General features: G+C 23.8%; 1 protein-coding gene and 1 pseudogene across 1 annotated transcript; both read right to left on the bottom strand.

The window, feature by feature from the left end:
- Positions 1 to 4,784: 4,784 nt before the first annotated feature.
- On the bottom strand, positions 4,785 to 8,010 carry LOC128953355 (flavin-containing monooxygenase 5-like). Its single transcript, XM_054298842.1, has 6 exons — positions 7,711 to 8,010; positions 7,128 to 7,493; positions 6,519 to 6,834; positions 5,813 to 6,337; positions 5,565 to 5,728; positions 4,785 to 4,823 (listed from the first exon to the last, which is right to left on the bottom strand). The coding sequence occupies exons 1-6, from the start codon at positions 8,008 to 8,010 to the stop codon at positions 4,785 to 4,787; spliced, it is 1,710 nt and encodes a 569-aa protein (XP_054154817.1).
- A 7,848-nt stretch (positions 8,011 to 15,858) lies between these two features.
- On the bottom strand, positions 15,859 to 19,815 carry LOC128953343 (flavin-containing monooxygenase 5-like; annotated as a pseudogene).
- Positions 19,816 to 25,550: the final 5,735 nt, after the last annotated feature.

The following is a 25,550-nucleotide window of genomic DNA, read 5'->3' as shown; positions in this document are numbered from 1 at the left end:
ATRAGTGACATCTATYTAGTATATAATGTTCAGTATAATAGATATATSTATAGACATYATATATATACAGTATATTTATTTATATTAAGTTTTATCAATAAATAATAATAATAATAATAATAATACTGTATTTAAATAATTATAACTAACATTATATAAAATCTCYTAGTTATATAATAATTATATTTATAATATAATGGGGAAAAATGTTTTTTTAATTATCTATAAAAAATTTAAACATAATAATTAAGCATTTTAAATATAATATAAAATTATTACATATAAAACTTATAGAGTGCAATTCAACTAAGTAAATACAAAATATACCAAGATACTTTTTTAARCWATTTATTTTATWAAAATATAATGATAAAATTAATATGTAATGTACTGRATTTTTAAACATTTTATTTGTAATTRTTGTAATAATATTAACAATAATAATAATAATAATGATATTATATGTGYATGTATAAAAAATTATGAAAAAATTCATTAAAAAATAATCATTAAAAATAAWATCATCATCWACTAATTAATAATAATAATAATAAAAAAATGTAAATTAAAATACTATTAAAATACACTGTTAATTTAATGTGACTTTTTTTGTTGCATTTAATTAATTAATAATTATGTAGATATTATTTTAATTAAAAAAATTATCAATTTGTCAAAAAATGTATAATCATTTATTGCAACAAAATTATGACTATTATTAAAACATTGCTTAATTAAATACATAATAAAATGTATGTTTTATTTATTTGAGTTATATATACTGTATATATAATTTTATATATTATTATTATTATTTTTATCAATAAGTAATTTATTTTTATAATTATAAAATAAATACTTATATAATTTATACATCAATTATTATTTCTAGTAGTTAAAAATTTTTTTAAGTAAAATATAGTAGATTAGATTAGAGATTTAATTTTGATAAAAAAATAATTAAACTATAATTTAATAATAATTAGAAATAATAAATGTACATTAAAATTAAACTGTATTATTTATAATTATTAAAATTTATCTAGTGTATATTTTAAATGTACATGTATATAATTATATATTTTTTKTAAGTAAATTTAAAAAAAAATAGATTAAATATATAAATTTTTAAATAAATAAAATAATAATTATTTTTATCAATAATATTTAAAAAAATTATAATATTTAGTTATAAATACTGGTATTAGTTATAAATTGTTTGTTATACTGTATATAATACAATACAATTACTTTACTAGACTATGGGTGACATCTATAAGTATAACTGTGTAAATRATATCCAATATATATATATATATATATATATTTGTATAAATATAGATGTCATATATATATAACTAAATAATATAATAAAAGTTAAATATAAATATTTATTTAGAGACTATTATCTTGGTATTCATGGATACTATAAAATGTTTTATTTATTTATTTATTTTTAATTAATTAAATAAAATTAATTWTTATTGAAATTAGTTTATTAACAAAAATAATTAGTTTATTTTGAATAATAATTATTATGAAAAAAATATTATAAAAAATATTATGCATTTTTATTATTATTACTAATATAATAATTTAGAGTTATTTTTCAATTATCATAATTCAAAATTAGTGAAATTTATTTATTTTATTTTTAAAAAAACTATTTAATGTAATGATTAATAATGTGAAAAATATATAAATTTTAAACTTTAAATCATTTAAATTATATATATATATATAAAGTTTTTTTAATGTTAAACACATTTATTTTATTAATTAAGTTATTATTATTTAAATATATATTTAAATATATTGATATAAAAATAACATCAAATTATACAAACTGTGTTAAAATCAACAAAAAAAATATTTTTTATTTAAAAAATATATATTTAAAAATAACATAATTATGTCGACAATTGATTTATTAAATAATTTTGATTTATGTACAAAAATACCCATTGGTTTGAAATATGAAATCAAATTAATTTCATATCAACAGAAAAGCCTACTATTTGTTACCAACGATGACAGTGTCTATGCATTGGGCGATACATCCAGTGGTATACGTGTTGGGGATCATAATAATCGGCTAAACGAACCACAATTGATACCCGAATTGTCCGGTAAGGCTGTCCTATGGTTTCGGTTTGGCCATCGATTTGGTCATTGTTTGACTCGAAATAATCGGTTATATAGTTGGGGTTGGAATACATACGGAAAACATTGGCTGAGAGGTATGGGTCTGACAAACCAACCCACAGAATATTATCCTAAACCTACCGGTGCTGCTGCTGCTGATGATGATGTWGAGGAGGGCGAGTATACTAAGCCATCGATTATTGAATTACCCGACAATGATATATGTATTACCGATATCCGATGCGGTGACTATCACTCACTAGCCCTGACCAGTGATGGCCGAGTCTACGGWTGGGGTGATAACCGAAACGGACAGTGCGGTTGCTGTGAAAAATTGATTATATTGATAGTCCCGTTCGGGTTATATTTCMCGAYAATAATAAYAATATTTTTATTAAATCAATCTATTGTTTCCGATATACATCACTGGCCATAGCCGCTGATGATGGCCGGGTATACGCYTGGGGACGGGTAGGCAATACACAGTATATATCGCTTAGACAGCCTAAACTAGTTCCCTGGTTAGCGATATCAAAATGATATCAAATTATGATAGTTTTACCTATTTTTTGACAACCAATGGACAACTATACGAAACGGTAGATATACTGTGCTATACATATGGAAAACCTATGGAATTAATTGTGGAAAATGTTTGGGAAATTTACGAAAAATATGTTAACAACGCCAACAATAATAGTTACCATGAATTAGGCTATTATTCATCAAAAGGACAGTTAATTAAATTATATTACAATAATTTTGTCGATTTGTTTGCTATTGAATGTAATAAAACTATCGATACATTGGATATTAAATTATATAATGAAAATTTTGGTAAAATTAAGGAAAGGCCTAATTATATGGTCAGTATGTTTACTAAACAAAAACAGTTAGGTTCGGGTAGTTATGGACACGTTATTGAAGTTATWGAYARRCAATCGTTGAATAGATCGGCGATAAAAATATTAGATAAAAGTAATTATTATTTTTTTAATTATTATTATTAATTAAAATTATTTTTTTTAAATATTATTATAGTTATAAAAAAATTGAGTTTATTTTATTTAAAAGTTTTTAAAAACTTATTTTACGAGTATTTTTTMTCTACTTTTTTTTTAGCTATTGGTTACCGATTTATTAATTATATTTAATTTATARTAAATATAATTAATTAATTATAATTAAATATACTATTTTTAATTATAATTARATTTTTATTTATTTATAATTAACAAAAATTTTAATTACTAACGAYTAATTAGTAATAAGTTTTTAATTATTATTATWATTTAATTGAAATAATTTTTTATATAAAACTTATTGTTTTTTTTATATATTAAAAAAAGTTTATATGATTTTATTTGAASTTATTTTACGATTTTTTTAAAAAAAATTATTATTATTAGTTCCCGACGACTATTTAGACWGCGATTTATTAGAGGAAGTCATAAAAATGTTAAAATTACGATCCGATTGGGTGATCAACTACTATGACACTTGGTTTGAGTTCAATATACTGCACATACATATGGAGTTATACACCCATAGTCTCACGGGATATCATTAAACAAAAGGCACAGGTATTTGGTCGACAACAACAACCTACCGAAGCCATTGACTTAATTGAATATTACATTACTAGTCATATAYTATTGGAAATCAGTCAATGTCTACAATACCTTCATCAATGTCGGCCACCTATCATACACAGGGATATCAAACCGGAAAACATACTCATCAACGACTGGCCATCGATTAGTTTGAGCCGTTTTRTCAAACTGTGTGACTTTGGTTTGTCTACTGAACACAACCGCTATGATGTCGACCCCTGTATAGTAACTAATAATACTAATAACTCTATGGAAGTCAGTGATGGACAGCCATACAGTAGTAGTGTTAGTAGTCCAGTACCGGCGGAATCGGCCATTGAATCGGAATTGCATACCAAATATGCCGGTACTGTACGATATATGGCACCGGAAGTCAAGAGTCCAGTAGATAGAGTACCCTATAATGAAAAAGTGATGTCTATAGTCTGGGTTTGATTGCCAAGGAATTGTTTGACATAACCGACTTCAATATGTATGTAATAAAACTATGTATACTATATATATATTTATTTTTTTAAACATATCTATATTTATATTTTTATTTTTTTAAAATCAAATTTATAGTATGTTTATTTATTTATTTAGCAATATATATAATTATTGCTAAATAATTAAGATACATAGATTTTAATTTTATTTTAAAAAAAACCAACTACTACTTAAATTTACTAGGTATCACATTTTTTAACATTATAAAATTTATTTTTTATTTTTTAAAAAATAATCTAATTTATAGCATGTTAATTATTTTTTTTAGCAATATATTAAATTATATTTAATAATTAAAATACATAGAAAAAACACCTACTAGTTAAATTTATTAATTTTTTTAATATTATAAAATTTATTTTTAATTTTTAAAATATGTAGTTTTTTGTAAAAATAAATAAATAAATAAAAATGTAATATAATTTAATGTTAATTGTTATTATTGTGTATATTTTTTTTATTAATATAGATCACAATTGGCTAATCTATACTATCACAATCCCATTGAATTACATATGGACTATATGATACAGTTGATTATGGCAATGCTAGAACCAAATTATCATCATCGACCAACTAGTATGGAAATTGTTATCAAGTGTAGTCAATATATTGTCAATAAAACTGAACTAGATGATTATATTAAATTGCATAAAGATAATAATAATATTTTAAAATTGATCTATAATACTAGTAATAATACTACTACTATTATTAATAATAATAATAATAATAMTATTAATAATACTAATATAGTTAGATTACTRATTGAATTATTTGAAACAAAAAAGTTCCATGCTCAATTATTTAATTCAAATGATATAACTAGCATTTTCATAAAATCTAATCAATGTTCATTATTTTATCCAAATTAATTTTGTATTTAAACAATATCAATAATAATAATAATAATGATTTATATAAAWATAATTTTTATTTATATATTATTATTATTATTATTATATATAATTTTATTAATTTTAATTGTATGGTTAATAATATACAATATATTTAATATAATATAATATTTATTAGTYTGTAATAATTTTTTTTAAAAATTATAAKTAAAAGKTTTAAAAGTATTTTAGATAATTWWAATGAAAAAATAYTAATTAATGCTAAATAAAAAAAATCAATAGGTTTGAAATTATATTAAATCAAAATTAAAWCAAAAAACCAAAACTTATATTATAAATAAAACAATAAAAATAATTGTTTTATTTTTTTGTTGTATAATTAATTGTAWMAATATTTGCTATAAAATTTTTAAAAATATATATAATATAATAAAATTCCAATAATTAAGATAATAATAGCTGAAAATAACATCCCGGTGCTGCTCATATCTAACCCACCAAACAATAAATAGTTAGTTTTAGTTATTATTGGTTTCTGCTTCTGGTGTCTGGTTTTTAACGGTTGTTCAATACGATCATTGATGGTCAGTAAGGCCTGTCGGGCACCTGACCATGAATGAGGTCCTAACCCATCAWAATAATAATAATAATAATAAATAATTAACTATCAGTTATATAAGTAACTCAATTAAAATAAAATCATCAAACCATTCAATCGATATTGATATGGAGCACARGGACCAAATACCAGTGCCCACCATAGTTTTGGATCAGTCAAAAAATATGACCATAGTTTAGGCTTAACACCTAACTGTGCGGCCAAATCGTCCATATAGTCYAACCATTTAATATAATCAACTTTATCAATAATCGTCGGTTTCRGATGACCTGGACTATAGTTGTCGTAGTACCTGTGCTTTAGACGACGTTTTTGGTCARCACAGTTAGCCAACATCGACTGACTGGACGGTAGCGACAATTTATTGGCCATCAATCGGGCAAACCATCGACATTGAAGTTCCGATATAGTCAGATGAGAACCGATTACTTGTATGAAACCAATAAAGGCCAGTGTTTTTGGATGCAGTAGTTTCGGTACAAATACATACTTATAGAGATCTAATCGATCGGTAGGTATGGGCAGCTGAGGGTTGGATATAAATKGAAACTCAAGCGACTGTTGATAGCCAGTGGCCAATACTACCGCATCGCACAGTGTTTCCTGTTTATCGCCTGTAGTTAATTGGTGTTCAAAAAAATAAATAATAATAAAATAAATAAATAAAATAAATAAATAATTAGAAAATAAATATATAAATAATAAGAAAATAAAATATAAATAATAAGAAAATAATTAAAATATAAATAATTTTTTTAGASATAAAAAATAAAAATCTATATAATAGAGACAAACCATTAAATATTACACYATTTTCGGTAAACTGCTGAATATCCGACTTAACTATAACACTACCCGATAGTATACGATTAGGTAGCATATCGTTGTGCATTAGATGCCGGGTAAATACCCGGTGMTTAGGCTTTAATTGATAGTAATCGTGATCGACTACCTTGTTTAGTTTATTTTCCAATAGTGTATATTTCCAATTCATAGGCAATAGATTTAGTAGAAAATTAYTGAAACGACTGCCCATACATGTGTCCATTGGTCTACCATTTGGACCCAATCTGTAGGCAATCCATGTTCCCGAACGAGTCGATAGATATGTCTATATATATATATATAGTAGGGTTAAGCAAGTTTTTAGATTTTAGGGGTGGGTCAAGGGTGGGTCAACTTTTCCCATTTGATAAAAAATTCTAGGGGTTAAATCCTAAAATATCGATCATAGGTTAGGTCATTTAGCTTGACCCCTACCTCCCCCTTGATTAATCCTGATAGATAGATAGTATATATGATAAATTATTGATACATATAAAAAATAATTAAAATGTTTTTAATATAATTAATAAGTTGTTATTATTTGAAATAAATGTTATTTTTTTAAAAAAATAACAATACCTTAGAGGCTATTGTAGCCAACTCTACGGCCACATCGCCGCCCGAATTGCCCACACCTACAACAACTACCCGTTTGTTTTCATACTCATCGGGTATTTTGTATGTATGTGTATGAGATATACGACCATTGAATAGATGTTGATCTTTGATTGTCGGTATCGATGGCCTACTGTACTGACCGGTACATACCATTACACCGTCAAACACTTCAACAGTCAGACAGTTAGTATTGTTGTTGCGGACCGTTATCTTCCAGCGCCCGGTCCTATCATAGTCATCATTGGGCTCTACATTGAGTACATCGTKTCTGAATCGGACATATCGTTGAAAATCAAATGTTTGATTATATCCATCAAAGTATTGWATCTAAAAATTAATTTTTTATAAAAAACAAATCGATTATAAATTATTAAATAYAAAATAATAATTACAATAATATTAATAWTATTAATAACACTAAATTAAAACAAAAATTATAATAAAATTAAATATTAATATTAATTAAAAAAAACATTTCCTGTAAAAAATTACAAATTATMATAATTATTATTTTTGTTTAATTAATATATATCTAAATACTAACCAATTTTGTATTGTGCATAAAGTTAGGAAAGTCGGCCGGCGGTGGACAGTCACTRTAGGCCTGCATTTCTTTACTAGTATTAATAATAGTACTTTTGGCCACTGATCCCAAACCGACAACAYAACTGTCCTCTTCCTCYTCCTCYTTCTCAYGGTATCGCCAGAGACCACCTGTTTGTCCGGTTTTCTCATAGACAACAACATCGAAGCCTTCCTCCAGACATGACTTACAGGCGACGGCACCSGAACTACCGGCACCTAAGATACCGATCCTTATAACCGATGATTTTGTTGATGACATTTAATTAATTTTTTTGTCGATTTTATTAATATAATTAGTTAGTTAAAATTATTATTATTAATACAGTAATACAATTTATTAACTACTTTTATGTTATAAATTATTTTTACTACTACTACTATTTTTTATTATTATTACTAAATTATTATAATAATACTGTATAGTAACTAATTATATTATATAAAATCTATTTAAAAAACAATTAATAATAAATCGTTTTATTATTAGTTTATCAAAAAATTTAATTAAATATTTAATTTAATTAAAAATTAATATAAAATAGAAAATATTACATTGAATTTTTAGTTTGTTTTAATAATAATTATATTTATTTAAATTTAAATAAATATATTATTCAATAAATTATTTAGCACATATTTATTTATTTAATTTTTAATTTAATAATTAAATTCAGTAATATCAAATATTATATAATAATATATATATGTATTTAAAATTATTAAATATTAATATTAGTTATTTATTTTAGATTTTTAACTTTTTTTATGTTAAAGTTAAACCTGTTTTTAAAATTAYGCAATAATTTTGTTAAATTATATAATAATAATATTTTAATAGTATTTTTAAGATTTAAAAAAWTTTTTATATAATTTATTAGTAATATGAACAACAAATAAATTTCCAAAAACATAAATTATAATTAAAAAAATATGAAATTACTAAAAAAAATATTTGTTATTACATTTATTGATTATTAACTGTTTATTTTTTTCTTAAAATTAAATTTAAATAATTATTATTATATAATAATAATATTGTAGTAGTAGTAGTAGTAATTGCTATATTTGTGGTAATGTTAAAATATGTAAAATAATGTAAAAGTTTTGCTAATATTTTTTATTATTTATATATATATATATATATACTGTATAAATATTATGCATTTTTGTTGTTAACATTATTATAATAATACTGTATACTATTTTTTAATTAGWTATATGGGTAAAAATGTGTTATGAATATTTTATAATAAATTAATTAATAATTAATTAAGAAAAAATTTTATCTATAAAAAAAAAAAATAAAATTTATAAAAACTCCAATAATTAAACCAATAATAACAGCAAATAACATCCCGGTGCTGCTCATATCTAACCGTCCAAACAATAAATAGTTAGTTTTAGTTATTATTTGTTTCTGCTTCTGGTGTCTGGTTTTTAACGGTTGTTCAATACGTTCATTAATGGTTAGTAAGGCCTGTCGGGCACCTGACCATGAATGTGGTCCTAACCCATCAAAATAATAATTATTATTAAAAAAAATAATAATAATTAACTATCAGTTATATAGTTTATATAAGTAATTAAATCAAACAAAATTTAACCATTCAATCGATATTGATATGGAGCACAKGGACCAAATACCAGTGCTCGCCATAGTTTTGGATCAGTCAAAAAATATGACCATAGTTTAGGCTTAACACCTAACTGTACGGCCAAATCGTCCATATAGTCCAACCATTTAATATAATCAACTTTAATAGTGGTTTGTTTTGGATGGCCTGGACTATCGTTGCCGTCCGAGTATCTGTGCTGTTGGCGACACTTTTGGTCAGCACAGTTAGCCAACATTGACTGACTGGACGGTAGCGACAATTTATTGGCCATCAATCGGACAAACCATCGACATTGAAGTTCGGAAATAGTCAGATGAGAACCGATTACTTGTATGTAACCAATAAAGGCCAGTGATTTTGGATGCAGGAGTTTCGGTACAAATACATACTTATAGAGATCTAATCGATCGGTAGGTATGGGCAGCTGAGGGTTRGATATAAATGGAAACTCAAGCGACTGTTGATAGCCAGTGGCCAATACTACCGCATCGCACAGTGTTTCCTGTTTATCGCCTGTAGTTAATTGGTGTCCAAAAAATAACATATAAAATAAATAAATAAAATATTAATAATAAGAAAATAATAATATAATAAATAAATAAAATATAAATAAAATATAAATAAAATATAAATAATAAGAAAATAAAATATAAATAATAAGAAAATAAATAAAATAAAAATAATTTTTTAGAGATAAAAATAAAACTTCTATATAATAGGTGACAAACCATTAAATATTACACCGTTTTCGGTAAACTGTTGGATATCCGACTTAACTATAACACTACCCGATRGTATACGATTAGCATATCGTTGACCATCAGGTGCCGGGTAAACGCCCGGTGCTTAGGCCTTAATTGATAGTAATCGTGATCGACTACCTTGTTTAGTTTATTTTCTAGTAGATTATATCTCCAATTCATAGGCAATAGATTTAGTAGAAAATTATTGAAACGACTGGCCTTACATGTGTCCATTGGTCTACCATTTGGACCCACTCTGTAGGCAATCCACGTACCGGAACGGGTCGATAGATATGTCTATAAATAWAATAATAATAATAAAATTAATTAATATTTTTAGGATATGTATTTAAATTATTTTGGAAATTAAAATGTTTTTTTAGCGCACCTGAGAAGCCACAGTAGACAACTCTACGGTCACATCACCGCCTGAATTGCCCACACCTACAACAACTACCCGTTTGTTTGCATACTCATCGGGTATTTTGTATGTATGTGTATGAGATATACGGCCATTGAATAGATGTTGATCTTTGATTGTCGGTATCAATGGCCTACTGTACTGACCGGTACATACCATTACACCGTCAAACACTTCGACAGTCAGACAGTTAGTATTGTTGTTTCGGACGGTTATCTTCCAGCGCCCGGTCCTATCATAGTCGTCATTGGGCTCTACATTGAGTACATCGTGTCTGAATCGTACGTATCGTTGAAAATCAAATGTTTGATTATAGCCATCAAAGTATTGAATCTAAAAATCAAAACAAACAATTAGTTTATAAAATTATTATATATTTTTAGGACTTATACTGTATATATGAAAACAATAAATAAAAAATAAATAAAATCCATTACTTAATAGAAACTACTATTAATAATTAAATTCAAAAATTATTTAAATTTAATATAATAAACTATACTTATTAATAAAATATGATATATATAATAAAATTTAAAAATAAAATTTAATAATAATGAAAAATAAAATAACTTTAAAAGTAACTAATAATTATAAATTAAATACTTAAAATATTATTTATGAATAATAGAGAAAAATAAATTTTATTTTTAAAAAAAATTATCATAATTATTATTATTGTTTAATTATAATTAATTAAAAATATAAAATTAAAGTATATATATATATATATATCAAGTATATTGGATATAATAATCTTATAATAATAAAAATAAATAAATAAAACTATTATTTATTAGAAAATTTACTAAATTTATTATAATTAATAATATATTGTAATTTATATTAATAACAATGAAGTATTATAACAAAATTTTAATTTATAATAATAATAATAAAGATTTAAAAAAAATAAATAATTAATTATTTAGTAAAAATTATTTTCATTTAATTAAAAAAAATATAAAAAACTTTATAACTAATAAATAAAAAAATAGTCATAAAATACTAACCAATTTTTTATTGTGCATAAAGTTAGGAAAGTCGGCCGGCGGTGGACAGTCACTGTAGGCCTGCATTTCTTTACTAGTATTAATAACAGTACTTTTGGCCACTGATCCCAAACCGTCGATGTTGTCGACAACACAACTGTCCTCTTCTACCTCCCCCTCCTTCTCCTCACAATATCGCCAGAGACCACCTGTTTGTCCGGTTTTCTCATAGACAACAACATCGAAGCCTTCCTCCAGACATGACTTACAGGCGACGGCACCCGAACTACCGGCACCTAAGATACCGATCCTTATAACCGATGATTTTGTTGATGACATTTAATTAAATTTTTTTATGTTTGTCGCTTATATTAATATAATTATTAAAAAAAATATTATTATATTATTTCAAAATTTTAGTTTTGATTTTGTTGTTATTGTATAACAATTTATTTACTATTACTACTACTACTACTACTAGTAATATTAACTAATATTAATTGTTGAAAATTTTAGCAAATTTATTATTATTTTTGAAACTTATTTTAATAATACTGTATAATAACTCTTTTATTTTTTTAATTAGTTATAAATCGTTTTATTATTAATAATATTAATAATATTTTAATTCTATAACTAATTAAATTAAATCTACAATTAAAATCATAAAACATACAAAATTTTACATTATATAATATTACATTAAATTTTTTTAATAACAATTATATTTATTTAAATATTTTTTTAAAAAATATTATTCAATAAATCATTAATAACACATATTTATTTATTTAATTATTAATTTACATAAATAAAATTGAGTAAAATCAAGTAATATAAAAATGTTAATGTATTTAAAATTATTAAATATTTATTTATTTTAGATTTTTACGTATGTTGTAAAAGTTAAACCTGTTTTAAAAAATTAAGCAATAATTTTGTTAAATTATAATAATATTTTAATAGTGTTTTTAAAAATTATTTAATTTTTTTTTTAAATCTTAGTAATACTATGAACAACAAATAAATTTGTTATTTGAAAAATTAATTTAAATAATTATTATTATATAATTATATGCTATATTTGTGGTAATATTAAAAAATTATATGTGAAATGTTAAAAAAAATAAATAAAATGTATGATAACATCAATATAAATTTTGCTAATATTTTTATTATTTAAATAAATAAATAAATATATATATATATATATACTTTATAAATATTATGCATTTTTGTTGTTAACATTATATCCATAACAATATAATATTTTTTTAATTAGTTATATGGATAAAATGTGTTTTGAATATATTATTTATAAACAAGATTTATATATATAAATATATATAAAATAAATATATATTTATTTTTTATAGCAATTTCAAGGATTTATATTTAATACTAATATAAATATATTTTTAATTGAAAATTTAAAAAAAATTATATTATTAATAATAATATTAATCAAATATGTATTATTTATTACATTACATATCAATAATAATAATAATATGTATGTAATTTTATGTACTGTATATATGTGTGTGTTTTTAATTAATTAAAAAATACAATTTTATCTATAAAACAAAAAAAAATTGATATAATATACAAAAAAATAATTGCAATAATTAAACCAATAATAGTTGAAAATAACATCCCGGTGCTGCTTAAATCTAACCGTCCAAACAATAAATAGTTATTTTTTGCTATTACTATTAAGGGCTTCTGGTGTCTGGTTTTTAACGGTTGTTCAATACGATCATTGATGGTCAGTAAGGCCTGTCGGGCACCTGACCATGAATGAGGTCCTAATCATTCAAAAATAATAAATAATAAATAATAAATAGTTTATAAATAATTAGTTTGGTTTATAGAAAGTAATTATATATTAGTTTATATAATAAAACAAAATCTAACCAACCATTCAATCGATATTGATAGGGAGCACAGGGACCAAATAGCAGTGCTCGCCATAGTTTTGGGTCAGTCAAAAAATATGACCAAAGTTTAGGCTTAACACCTAACTGTGCGGCTAAATCTTCTATATAAGCTAACCAATCAACTTTAATAGCTGATTGATTGTCATACCTGTGCTGTAGACGGCATTTTTGTTTGGTAATGTTGGCCAGCATTGTCTCACTGGACGGTAGCGACAGTTTATTGGCCATCAATTGGACAAACCATCGACATTGAAGTTCGGCAATTGAAATATGCGAACCATTTAGTTGTATGAAACCAATAAAGGCCAGTGTTTTCGGATGCATGAGTTTCGGTACAAATACATACTTATAGAGATCTAATCGATCGGTAGGTATGAGCTGACGATTGGATATAAATGGAAACTCAAGCGACTGTTGATAGCCAGTGGCCAATACTACCGCATCGCACAGTGTTTCCTGTTTATCGCCTGTAGTTAATTGGTGTTCAAAAATCATAAATTTATAAATATATAAATATATTTTTTTAAATCTATATAATAGGTGACAAACCATGAAATATTACACCGTTTTCGGTAAACTGTTGGACATCAGACTTAACTATAACACTACCCGATAGTATACGATTAGGTAGCGTATCGTTGACCATCAGATGATGGGTAAACGCCCGGTGCTTGGGCTTTAATTTATAGAAATCGTGATCGACTACCTTGTTGAGTTTATTTTCCATTAGTCTATATTTCCAATTCACGGGCAATAGATTTAGTAGAAAACTATTGAATCGACTGCCCATACATGTGTCCATTGGTCTACCATTTGGACCCAATCTGTAGACAATCCACGTACCGGTACGGGTCGATAGATATGTCTATATATTTATATATTTATTATAATAATAAAATTAAATTTGAAAACAAAATTAATATGTTTTTTTTAGCGCACCTGAGAAGCCACAGTAGACAACTCTACGGCCACATCGCCGCCCGAATTGCCCACACCTACAACAACTACCCGTTTGTTTGCATACTCATCGGGTGTTTTGTATGAATGTGTATGAGATATACGTCCATTGAACAGATGTTGATCTTTGATTGTCGGTATCGATGGCCTACTGTACTGACCGGTACATACCATTACACCGTCAAACACTTCAACAGTCAAACAGTTAGTATTGTTGTTTCGGACGGTTATCTTCCAGCGCCCGGTCCTATCATAGTCGTCATTGGGCTCTACATTGAGTACATCGTGTCTGAATCGTATGTATCGTTGAAAATCAAATGTTTGATTATATCCATCAAAGTATTGAATCTGTTTGAATAATTTAATATAAATTTTTTTGGGGACTTATTTATATTATTATATTCAGATATAATACTAGATTTAATTAATCAATAATAAAAAAAACAAATAAATAAAACTATTAGTTGTTAGAAAATAACTTTTCATATTTAAAAAAAATAAATAATAAACAAATAATTATTAGAATTTATTATAATTAGTAATATACTGTTTTTTAAATACATTATTTAAAAAAATAAAATTTAATAACTAATTAAAAGATTATCTAGCTAACTAATAATTATATTAGATTATAAATTATTTTCATTTAATTAAAAAAATAAAAATAAAAAAACTTTATTTATTTTATATAGACATATAAAATACTAACCAATTTTGTATTGTGCATATAGTTAGGAAAGTCGGCCGGCGGTGGACAGTCACTGTAGGCCTGCATTTCTTTACTACTGTTAATAATAGTATTTTTGGCCACTGATCCCAAACCATCGTCGTTGTCGGCGTCGTCGACAACACAACTGTCCTCTTCCTCCTTATCCTGCTTTTCATGGTATCGCCAGAGACCACCCGTTTGTCCGGTTTTCTCGTAGACAACAACATCGAAGCCTTCCTCCAGACACGACTTACAGGCGACGGCACCGGAACTACCGGCACCTAAGATACCGATCCTTATTCCCAATGATTTTGTTGATGACATTTAATTATTATTTTTTTTTTTTGGTCGGTTATATTAATATWTAATTAGGTTTTAAAATTTAAAATAAATATATATATTATATYTTTCAAATTTTAGTTTTTTTTTTGTTATAGTTATTGTATAACAATTTATTTACTATTATTACTACTAACTACTACTACTAGTAGTAATATATTAATTGTTGTAAATATTTCAGGAAAATATCATTTCCTATCTTTTAAGTTATTATTATATAATTATATTTTTTTTAATACTGTATAATAACTAATGTTTAATAAATTATTTTTAATTATTAAATAACTGCTTATTAAATCAATATCTATAATTTTTATTACAAACTATTATATTATATACAGTATATATGCTTAGTAATTATATTGACGTAAAAGCGTACAGTTTAAATAACTATACTAAACAAACAAAAAATAAATAAATAATAAGTTATTTTTTTTAAGAATATATATTATTTTAATATAATAGTTTTTTTTTAATATTATATAAAATTATTGAATAATAATAATTTGAAACAAAAATATTTGAAACCAATATAACCCATGAATTGAAAGTTCATAATTCATAATATTAAACAAAATTAATTAATTAATAATTTTAGTTTTGATTTTGTTGTTATTGTATAAAAATTTATTTACTATTACTACTACTACTACTACTACTAATAGTATTAGTAGTATTAGTAATTAATTAATTGTTGAAAATTTTAGCAAAATATTATTTCATATTTTAACTTATTATTATTATTATTATAAATACTAAAATATAAAACTATGATAATTATGATTAAATAGATATAAAGTTTTAATTTTCTAACTAATTAATATAATATTTATTATTATTACTAAAATATAAAACTATGATAATTATGATTAAATAGTTGCTTATATCATTTAATAAATATTTTATTCAATTTTTCATAATATGCTTAGTAATTATATATTAAAACAATTAAAAAAAATAAATATTATCATTATATTTATTGTGTAATTGAATTGTTATATTTATTGCTTTAATTTTTTTTTAATAAATAACTTAATTTTTAATTAATTAATATAWAAATATATAAATTATTATATATAKTACTAATATTTTTATACCAAAAAAATAAACAATAATTTATTTTTTTTAAATGTATTATTTTAATATAATTGTTATTTTTTAATATTATTTAAATTTATTAACTAATAATAATTATAAACAAAATATTTGAAACCAATATAATCCATGAGTTAAAATTTAAAACACAATAGTAAACAAAATTAATTAATTAATATTTTTATATTTGTTATATTAGATAACAATTATAAGAGTTTTATATTAAAAATAATATTTAAATTAATTAAAACAATTTTATCTATAAAATAAAAATATAATATATGAAAATTCCAATAATTAAATTAATAATAGCAGCAAATAACATCCCGGTGCTGCTTAGTTCCAGTCCTCCAAACAATAAATAGTGTTTTTTKGYTATTATTATGGGCTTCTGGTGTCTGGTTTTTAACGGTTGTTCAATACGATCATTAATGGTTAGTAAGGCCTGTCGGGCACCTGACCATGAATGAGGTCCTAACCCATCAAAATAAAAAAAAAATAATTAGTTTATATAAGTAATATAATTTAAAGTTAAACAAAAATGCTAACCAATCAGTCGATATTGATATGGAGAACAGGGACCAAATACCAGTGCTTGCCATAGTTTTGGGTCAAGCAAAAAAATAGGACCATAGGTTAGGTTTACAACCTAACTGTGCGGCCAAATCGTCTATATAACCTAACCAATCGACTTTAATAGCTGATTGATAGCTATTACTGTTTTGTAGACGACGTTTTCTGTCAGCACAGTTAGCCAACATCGACTGACAGGACGGTAGCGACAATTTATTGGCCATCAATCGGACAAACCATCGACATTGAAGTTCGGCAAATGAAATATGTGGACCAATGAGTTGTATGAAACCGATAAAGGCCAGTGTTTTTGGATGCGTGAGTTTCGGTACAAATACATACTTATAGAGATCTAATCGATCGGTAGGTATGAGCTGAGCATTGGATATAAATGGAAACTCAAGCGACTGTTGATAGCCAGTGGCCAATACTACTGCATCGCACAGTGTTTCCTGTTTATCGCCTGTAGTTAATTGGTGTTCAAAAAAATAATTAATAAAATAAATAAATTAAATATTAATAAAATAAATAAATTAAATAATAATAAATTAAATAAATAAAATAATAAAAAAATAAATAAATAAAATAATTAATTAAAATATAATTTTTTTTATATAAAAATAAAATTTTAATATAATAGGTGACAAACCATAAAATATGACACCATTTTCGGTAAACTGTTGAATATCCGACTTAACTATAACACTACCCGATAGTATACGATTAGGTAGTATATCGTTGACCATTAGATGATTTGTATACGCCCGGTGCTTAGATTTTAGTTGATAGTAATCGTGATCGACTACTTTGTTTAGTTTATTTTCCAGTAATGTATATTTCCAACTCATTGGCAATAGATTTAATAGAAATCTATTGAAACGAGTGCTCATACATATATCCCTTGGTCTACCATTTGGACCCAATCTGTAGGCAATCCAAGTACCGGAACGGGTCGATAGATATGTCTATAAATAAATATAATAATAATTTTGTATTATTATTATTATTATTATTATTATATTAAAACTACCGCTAAATTGTGTTTTCTCTCCCATATGTACACGTTTTTTACTTTGAATAATATTTTTACAACCCCTATTTTTTTTTAAAAATATATTTTCAAAATTTCACAACCCCATTGTATTTGGACGTCTCTAGTTGTTTCAACCCCCATCCCCTTTGAATATGCTATCTATTTATCGATTTATAATATATAAAATATATATTTATATAAATGTCAATTATTTTTTTTAAAAAAACTGTTATAACTAATTAATTAATTACCGTTAATATCTAAATATACCTGTTTTAATAGATTACTATTAATTATCGGTTATTTCAGTTCCCTATTTCCCCAAATTTGTTTTACCCCCACTGACTCGTTTAATTTATAAGGGGTGGTAAAAAATGCGAGTTTTTTAATGTATGAAAAAGTTTTATTTATTTGAATTCCATATGGGAAATAAAACACGATTTTACGGTAAATTTAAATTGATTTTTTTTTCTAGCGTACCTGAGAAGCCACAGTAGACAAACAGCCCGAATTGCCCACACCTACAACAACTACCCGTTTGTTTGCATACTCGTCGGGTGTTTTGTATGTATGTGTATGAGATATACGACCATTGAATAGATGTTGATCTTTGAATTCGGGTATCGATGGCCTACTGTACTGACCGGTACATACCATTACACCGTCAAACACTTCAACAGTCAAACAGTTGGTATTATTGTTGCGAACCGTTATCTTCCAGCGCCCGGTGCTATCATAGTCATCATTGGGCTCTACATTGAGTACATCGTGTCTGAATCGTATGTATCGTTGAAAATCAAATGTTTGATTATATCTATCAAAGTATTGAATCTATTAAATAAATATATTAAACATAATTATTATTATTTTATTTTTTGGGACTTATTTATGTTATAATATTATATATAATAATTATTGGATTATAATTGAATATTCAATATAGTGTTTTAAATACATTATTTAAAAAATAAATAAAATTTAATAATTAAAATTTTAAAATAAAACTAATTATAAGATTAGCTAACTAACTAATAATTATATTAAATTTAAATAATAAAGTTAATAAAGATTTTTTTTTTAAATTTTAATAATTAATTATTTAGTTTAAATTATTTTCATTTAATTAAATATAAAGTAGTCTAAAAACTAATAAATATAAAGAAAAATAATTATTTTTGTTTAATTAATTTAAAAATATAAAATTAATATATATATGGTATATATAGATTTTAAAAAACAAATTTAAATATTAAATTATTTAGTATTAATTATTTTCATTTAATTAAAAAATAAAAATTTTATTTATTTATATATACTTATTATAAAATACTAACCAATTTTTTATTGTGCATAAAGTTAGGAAAGTCGGCCGGCGGTGGACAGTCACTGTAGGCCTGCATTTCTTTACTAGTATTAATAATAGTACTTTTGGCCACTGAGGCCATACCATCGACGTTGTTGTCGTCGACAACACAACTGTCCTCTTCCTTCTCCTTACGGTATCGCCAGAGACCACCTGTTTGTCCGGTTTTCTCATAGACAACAACATCGAAGCCTTCCTCCAGACATGACTTACAGGCGACGGCACCGGAACTACCGGCACCTAAGATACCGATCCTTATCGCCGATGATTTTGTTGATGACATTTWATTAATTTTGTTGGTTATATTAAGYTTTTAATTAAAAAAAAATATTATTATATTTTTCAAATTTAAGTTTTGATATGTTATAGTTCAAATATAATAATGATATAAAATTTTAATTTTTTAAACTAATTCAAATTAATTAAAAACATCTATTATTATTAAAATATAAAACTATGATATTTATTATTAAATAGTTAAATGCTTATATCATTTAATAAATTATTTAATGTATAATTTATTTAATTTTTTTAATATGCTTAGTAATTATATTAATAAAATTTTAAAAAATAATAATATTGTCATTATTTTTATAGTGTAATTGAATTATTATATTTATTCATTTAACTTTATATAATATTAGAAAACTATTATATWAAAATAATATATTTTTTTTGAAAATAAATTATTGTATAAAATAATTTATATTTTATATATTAATTAATTAAAAAATTTTCTAATATTAATTAGATATAAAAATATTTAAAACCAATATAACCATGGAATTAAAATTTAATACATAATATTAAACAAAATTAATTAATTAATATTTTTATTATATACTAGCATAATAATTATAATTTTTTTTTGTTATAACAATTATAATAGTTTTATTCTTTATGTTTATAGAAAACTGAGACTAATTTTAGCAAATGTTTCGTAAATTTACGAAAATTATGTTAACATTTCATCAGATAATTACTATGAAATACATTATGAAAATTTAGATTTGAAACCAACAAAAAAAGAGATTATTTCTTTAAAAAAATACTTTTGAATTATAACTTTATTATTATTTATTTATTTTTTAACAAAAAAAAACTAGTTGTACTACTATTTAATAGACACAAAACTAAACTGTATTTATTACTTTTAAAAAATTGTTATATTTATAATATTATTGTAATAATTATTTATTTATTTCTAGTTTTTTTTTATACAAATGTTGCAATACAATTTTATTTTATTTTAAAAAGATAAACATTTTATTATAAACATAAAATTAGGTATTATTTATAAAAWTAATTTTATAATACATATACTGTATTGAATTACAAACTAATAGATTTATAACTTTATAGTATTATCGGTAATAATATTTATTTATTTTTTAAAATATGTACAAATTGTATAAAATTAAATAAATTAATAATAGTATATATATGATAGTAAAATATATATTAACTAATTAATTAATTAACTAAATAATTAACTAATTTGACTGATTATAAAAAAGCGATAACTTTTCATAATTACCATAGAAATCTCTATGCATTACCGTATTCATCATTCTAGCTTGGTGCATTTTTGTTTCAAATATTACATTTAATACATGATTAATATTATTATTATTATCATGCAACATTTTTATTATTAAATGTTCACTACTATTTATATTAAAATAACTATCCATATGATTTCTATCAACTATCAATTGACGACATTCAATAACTAATTGTTCAATTGCGGGTCGATTATGATACTTGTACCTGGTCATTTTCATCAATAACTGTATCATATAGTCCATATGACATTCAATGTGATTGCCATAGTATAGATTGGCCAAATATGAGCTAGGTTAAAACAAAACAAACAAAAAACATTATTTATTAATATAATGTTATAAAAATATGTGTATGTGTATGTGTATGTGTATGTGTATGTGTATGTGTATGTGTATGTGTATGTGTATGTGTATGTGTATGTGTGTGTGTGTGTGTGTGTGTATGTGTATGTGTATGTGTATGTGTATGTGTATGTGTATGTGTATGTGTATGTGTATGTGTATGTGTTTGTGTATGTGTATGTGTATGTGTATGTGTATGTGTATGTGTATGTGTATGTGTATGTGTATGTGTTTGTGTATGTGTATGTGTATGTGTATGTGTATGTGTATGTGTATGTGTATGTGTATGTGTTTGTGTATGTGTATGTGTATGTGTATGTGTATGTGTATGTGTATGTGTATGTGTATGTGTTTGTGTATGTGTTTGTGTATGTGTATGTGTATGTGTATGTGTATGTGTATGTGTATGTGTATGTGTATGTGTATGTGTATGTGTATGTGTATGTGTATGTGTATGTGTATGTGTATGTGTATGTGTATGTGTATGTGTATGTGTATGTGTATGTGTATGTGTAAAATAAAAAATTAAATAAATAAATATTTTTAAAAAAATATTATATATTATTATATACTGTAATAACAATAATTACATATCAATTTCATTGTGTATATCAAACATTTCCATAGCAATCAAACCCAGGCTATAGATATCAGATTTTTCATTATAGGGTACTCTATCTACTGGACTCTTGACCTCCGGTGCCATATAATGTCGAGTACCGGCATAGTTGGTATGCATTTCCGATTCAATAGCCATCACCGGCACTGGTCTACCACTGTAACCACTGTATGCCTGTCCATCAGTGACTTCACTGTCAATAGTAACTTCCATAGAGTTATTAATAGTAGTATTATTATTATCATTAGTTAGTAAACTGGGATCGACTTCATAGCGGTTGTGTTCAGTGGACAGACCAAAGTCACACAGTTTAACAAATCGGTCGTAAATTATTGGCCTATCGTTGATGAGTATGTTTTCCGGTTTCAAATCCCTGTGTATTATAGGTGGTCGACGTGTATGCAGATATTGAAGACATTCACTGATTTCCAATAGTATATGACTAGTAATGTAATATTCAATACAATCAATGGCTTCTGTAGGTTGTTGTCGACCAAATACCAGTCCCTTTTGTTTAATGATATCCCGGAGACTACGGGAACATAACTCCATATGTATGTGCAATATATTGGATTCAAACCACGTGTCGTAATAGTTGACCACAAAATCGGACCGTAATTTCAACATTTTTATCGCTTCGTCCAATAAATCGCAGTCTAAATAGTCGTCTGAAACTATTTAAAAAAATATATCAAAATAATAATAAAAATAAACTAATTTTTATAATAATTAATTAATAATAAATTAATTAATAATTATTTTTATCTAAGATTTTGAAAATAATAATAAAAATAAACTAATTTTTATAATAATTAATTAATAATTAATTATTTAATAATTATTTTTATCTAAGATTTTGAAAATAATAATAAAAATAAACTAATTTTTATAATAATTAATTAATAATTAATTATTTAATAATTATTTTTATCTAAGATTTTGAAAATACTAATAAATATAAACTATTTTTTTTAATGATTAATTAATAATTAACTAATAATTACTTTTATCTAAGATTTTTATGGCCGATATCTCTCGTGTTTGTTTGTCCTCGACTTGAACTACGTGTCCATAACTACCCGAACCCAACTGTTTTTGTTTAGTAAACATATTAACCGTATAATTAGCCCTTTCCTTAATTTGACCAAAATTTTCATTATATACCAACAAATCTACTGTTTTGACAGTTTTACGACATTCAATAGCAAACAAATCAACAAAATTACTAAAATATAGTTTTTTAAGTTTTAAATCTAAATTTTCATATTGTATTTCATAGTAATTATCTGATGAAATGTTGAAAACATAATTTTCGTAAATTTCCCGAACATTTGCTAAAATAAGTTTCGGTTTTGTAAACGTAAAGCATATGATATCAAACATTTCGTATAGATTGCCATCAGTTGACAAAAAATATGTAAAACTTTTGTAGTTTGAAATCATTTTGATATTATATAAATCATTAACTAATTCCGGTTTATTTAGTGTAATATACAGTCCATTGGCTACCCGTCCCCAGGCATATACCCGGCCATCACTGCTTAGAGATAGTGATGTGTTTTCATAGCAATAGATTGATGTAATAAATATGTTTTTGGGAAATAAAACCCGAGTCGGGCTATCAATAGTAGTTGTTATTTGTTGTCCGCAACCGCACTGTCCGCTCCGGTTATCGCCCCATCCATAGACCCGGCCATCACTAGTCAGGGCCAGCGAGTGATAGTTACCGCATCGGATATCCGTAATACATATATCATTGTCGGGTAATTCAATAATTGATGGCTTAGTATACTCGGGCTCCTCTTCCTCCTCCTCATCATCATCAGCACCGGTAGGTTTAGGATAATAATCTGTTGGATGTGTTGATAGACCCATACCATCCATCCAGTGCCTACCGTTTGGCTGACAACCCCAGCTATATATCTGATTATTACCAGTCAAACACAGTGCAAACTTTTCGGCAAACCTAAACCATAGGCAACCCTTACCCGATAACTCGGTTATAAATTGTGGTTCATTTAGCCGATTATTATGATCCGCAACACGTATACCACTGGATGTATCGCCCAATGCATAGACATTGTCATCAGTGGTAACAAACAGTAGACTTTGTTTTCGGTATGAAATTAATTTGATTTTATATTTCAAACCAATGGGTATTTTTGTACATAAATCAAAATTATTTAGTAAATCAATTGTCGACATATTTTTATAGATAGAAAAAAATATTATTTGATTTTTTTTCACACAAAATTATATATCATATATATATATATATATATATATATAATTATTTTTGCATTACTTATTAAATAACATATTTAAAAAAAAAATATTACAACATTTAAAAAACTTTTCTAATTATTAATATTTTTAAATATTATTTTACATTATGTTATCATTATTACAACACATTAATATTTTAAATAAAAAAAATTGTCTATTATTTTAATAATAATATTATAAATGGATTTGTTTTATTTATCACTGTTTTTTACAATTATTTTTTTAATACTAATATATTTATATAAACATTATATATTATAAACTGTATTTAAAAACTGTTKCAATAATAATATTATTTTTTTKAAAACATTTTTTTTTAGTATCCATTTATTATTACAATATTATTATTTTATTAGTAMTAMACTTAATAGATGTCGTTATCATAGTATTAATGTTTAAAATTTTTATAAAAGTTAGTAAAATAAATATATAATTTTAAAACATAATTTTTATATACAGTACTAAAATGTATGACATCTATAGATACAAACATATAATAACTAAATAACTGATTAATATACTGATTAAAAAAATATTTTAGTTTATTATTATATAATGAAAATATAAAAATAATATAAAAATTATAATCTAATTATTTTGTTTTAGTAAATAAATAATAAATAAATTTTTTCATTTAAATAAGTTTTTTATTAAAATAATACCAATTAGTTTCAGATATATCAATAATTGATTACCGATTTTTAAATAAAAAATTAGTTTACTTTAAAAAAAATTATTAAAAATTAATAATACAAATATATAAAAATATATATAATTTTTTTAAAAATCTAATTAATACATCTACAGTATTAATATATATATATATATATATATATATATATATATATAGTTTAGTTTTGTGTCTAACTAATAGTTCAACAATAGTTTATGTAAATTAATAATAATAATAAAGTTATATAATTTAAAAGTATTTAAAAATTTTAATTATTTTAATATTAAAAAAAACATTAAAAACTTAATAGTTTTAACAACTCTTAAATTTTTTTTTTAAAAAAATTATTTGTATTTAATTAAACTATTGCTTTTGTTATATGTTTTAATTATTTCAATATATCAATTATAAAAATTGATTAAATTATTGATAAAATTAAACTAATTATTAAAATAATTATCTATGTATATATACTGTATATATATTATACTAATAATGTAACATAAAATATAATTTATAAACCAAAAATATCA

This window comes from Oppia nitens, unplaced genomic scaffold (assembly GCF_028296485.1).
Source record: "Oppia nitens isolate AA-2021 unplaced genomic scaffold, nextdenovo-longstitch-racon4-pilon3 scaffold11_pilon_pilon_pilon, whole genome shotgun sequence".
Taxonomy (NCBI): domain Eukaryota; kingdom Metazoa; phylum Arthropoda; class Arachnida; order Sarcoptiformes; family Oppiidae; genus Oppia; species Oppia nitens.
Note: the sequence above shows the minus strand (reverse complement) of the source record. Positions and strands in the feature narration are given on the sequence as shown.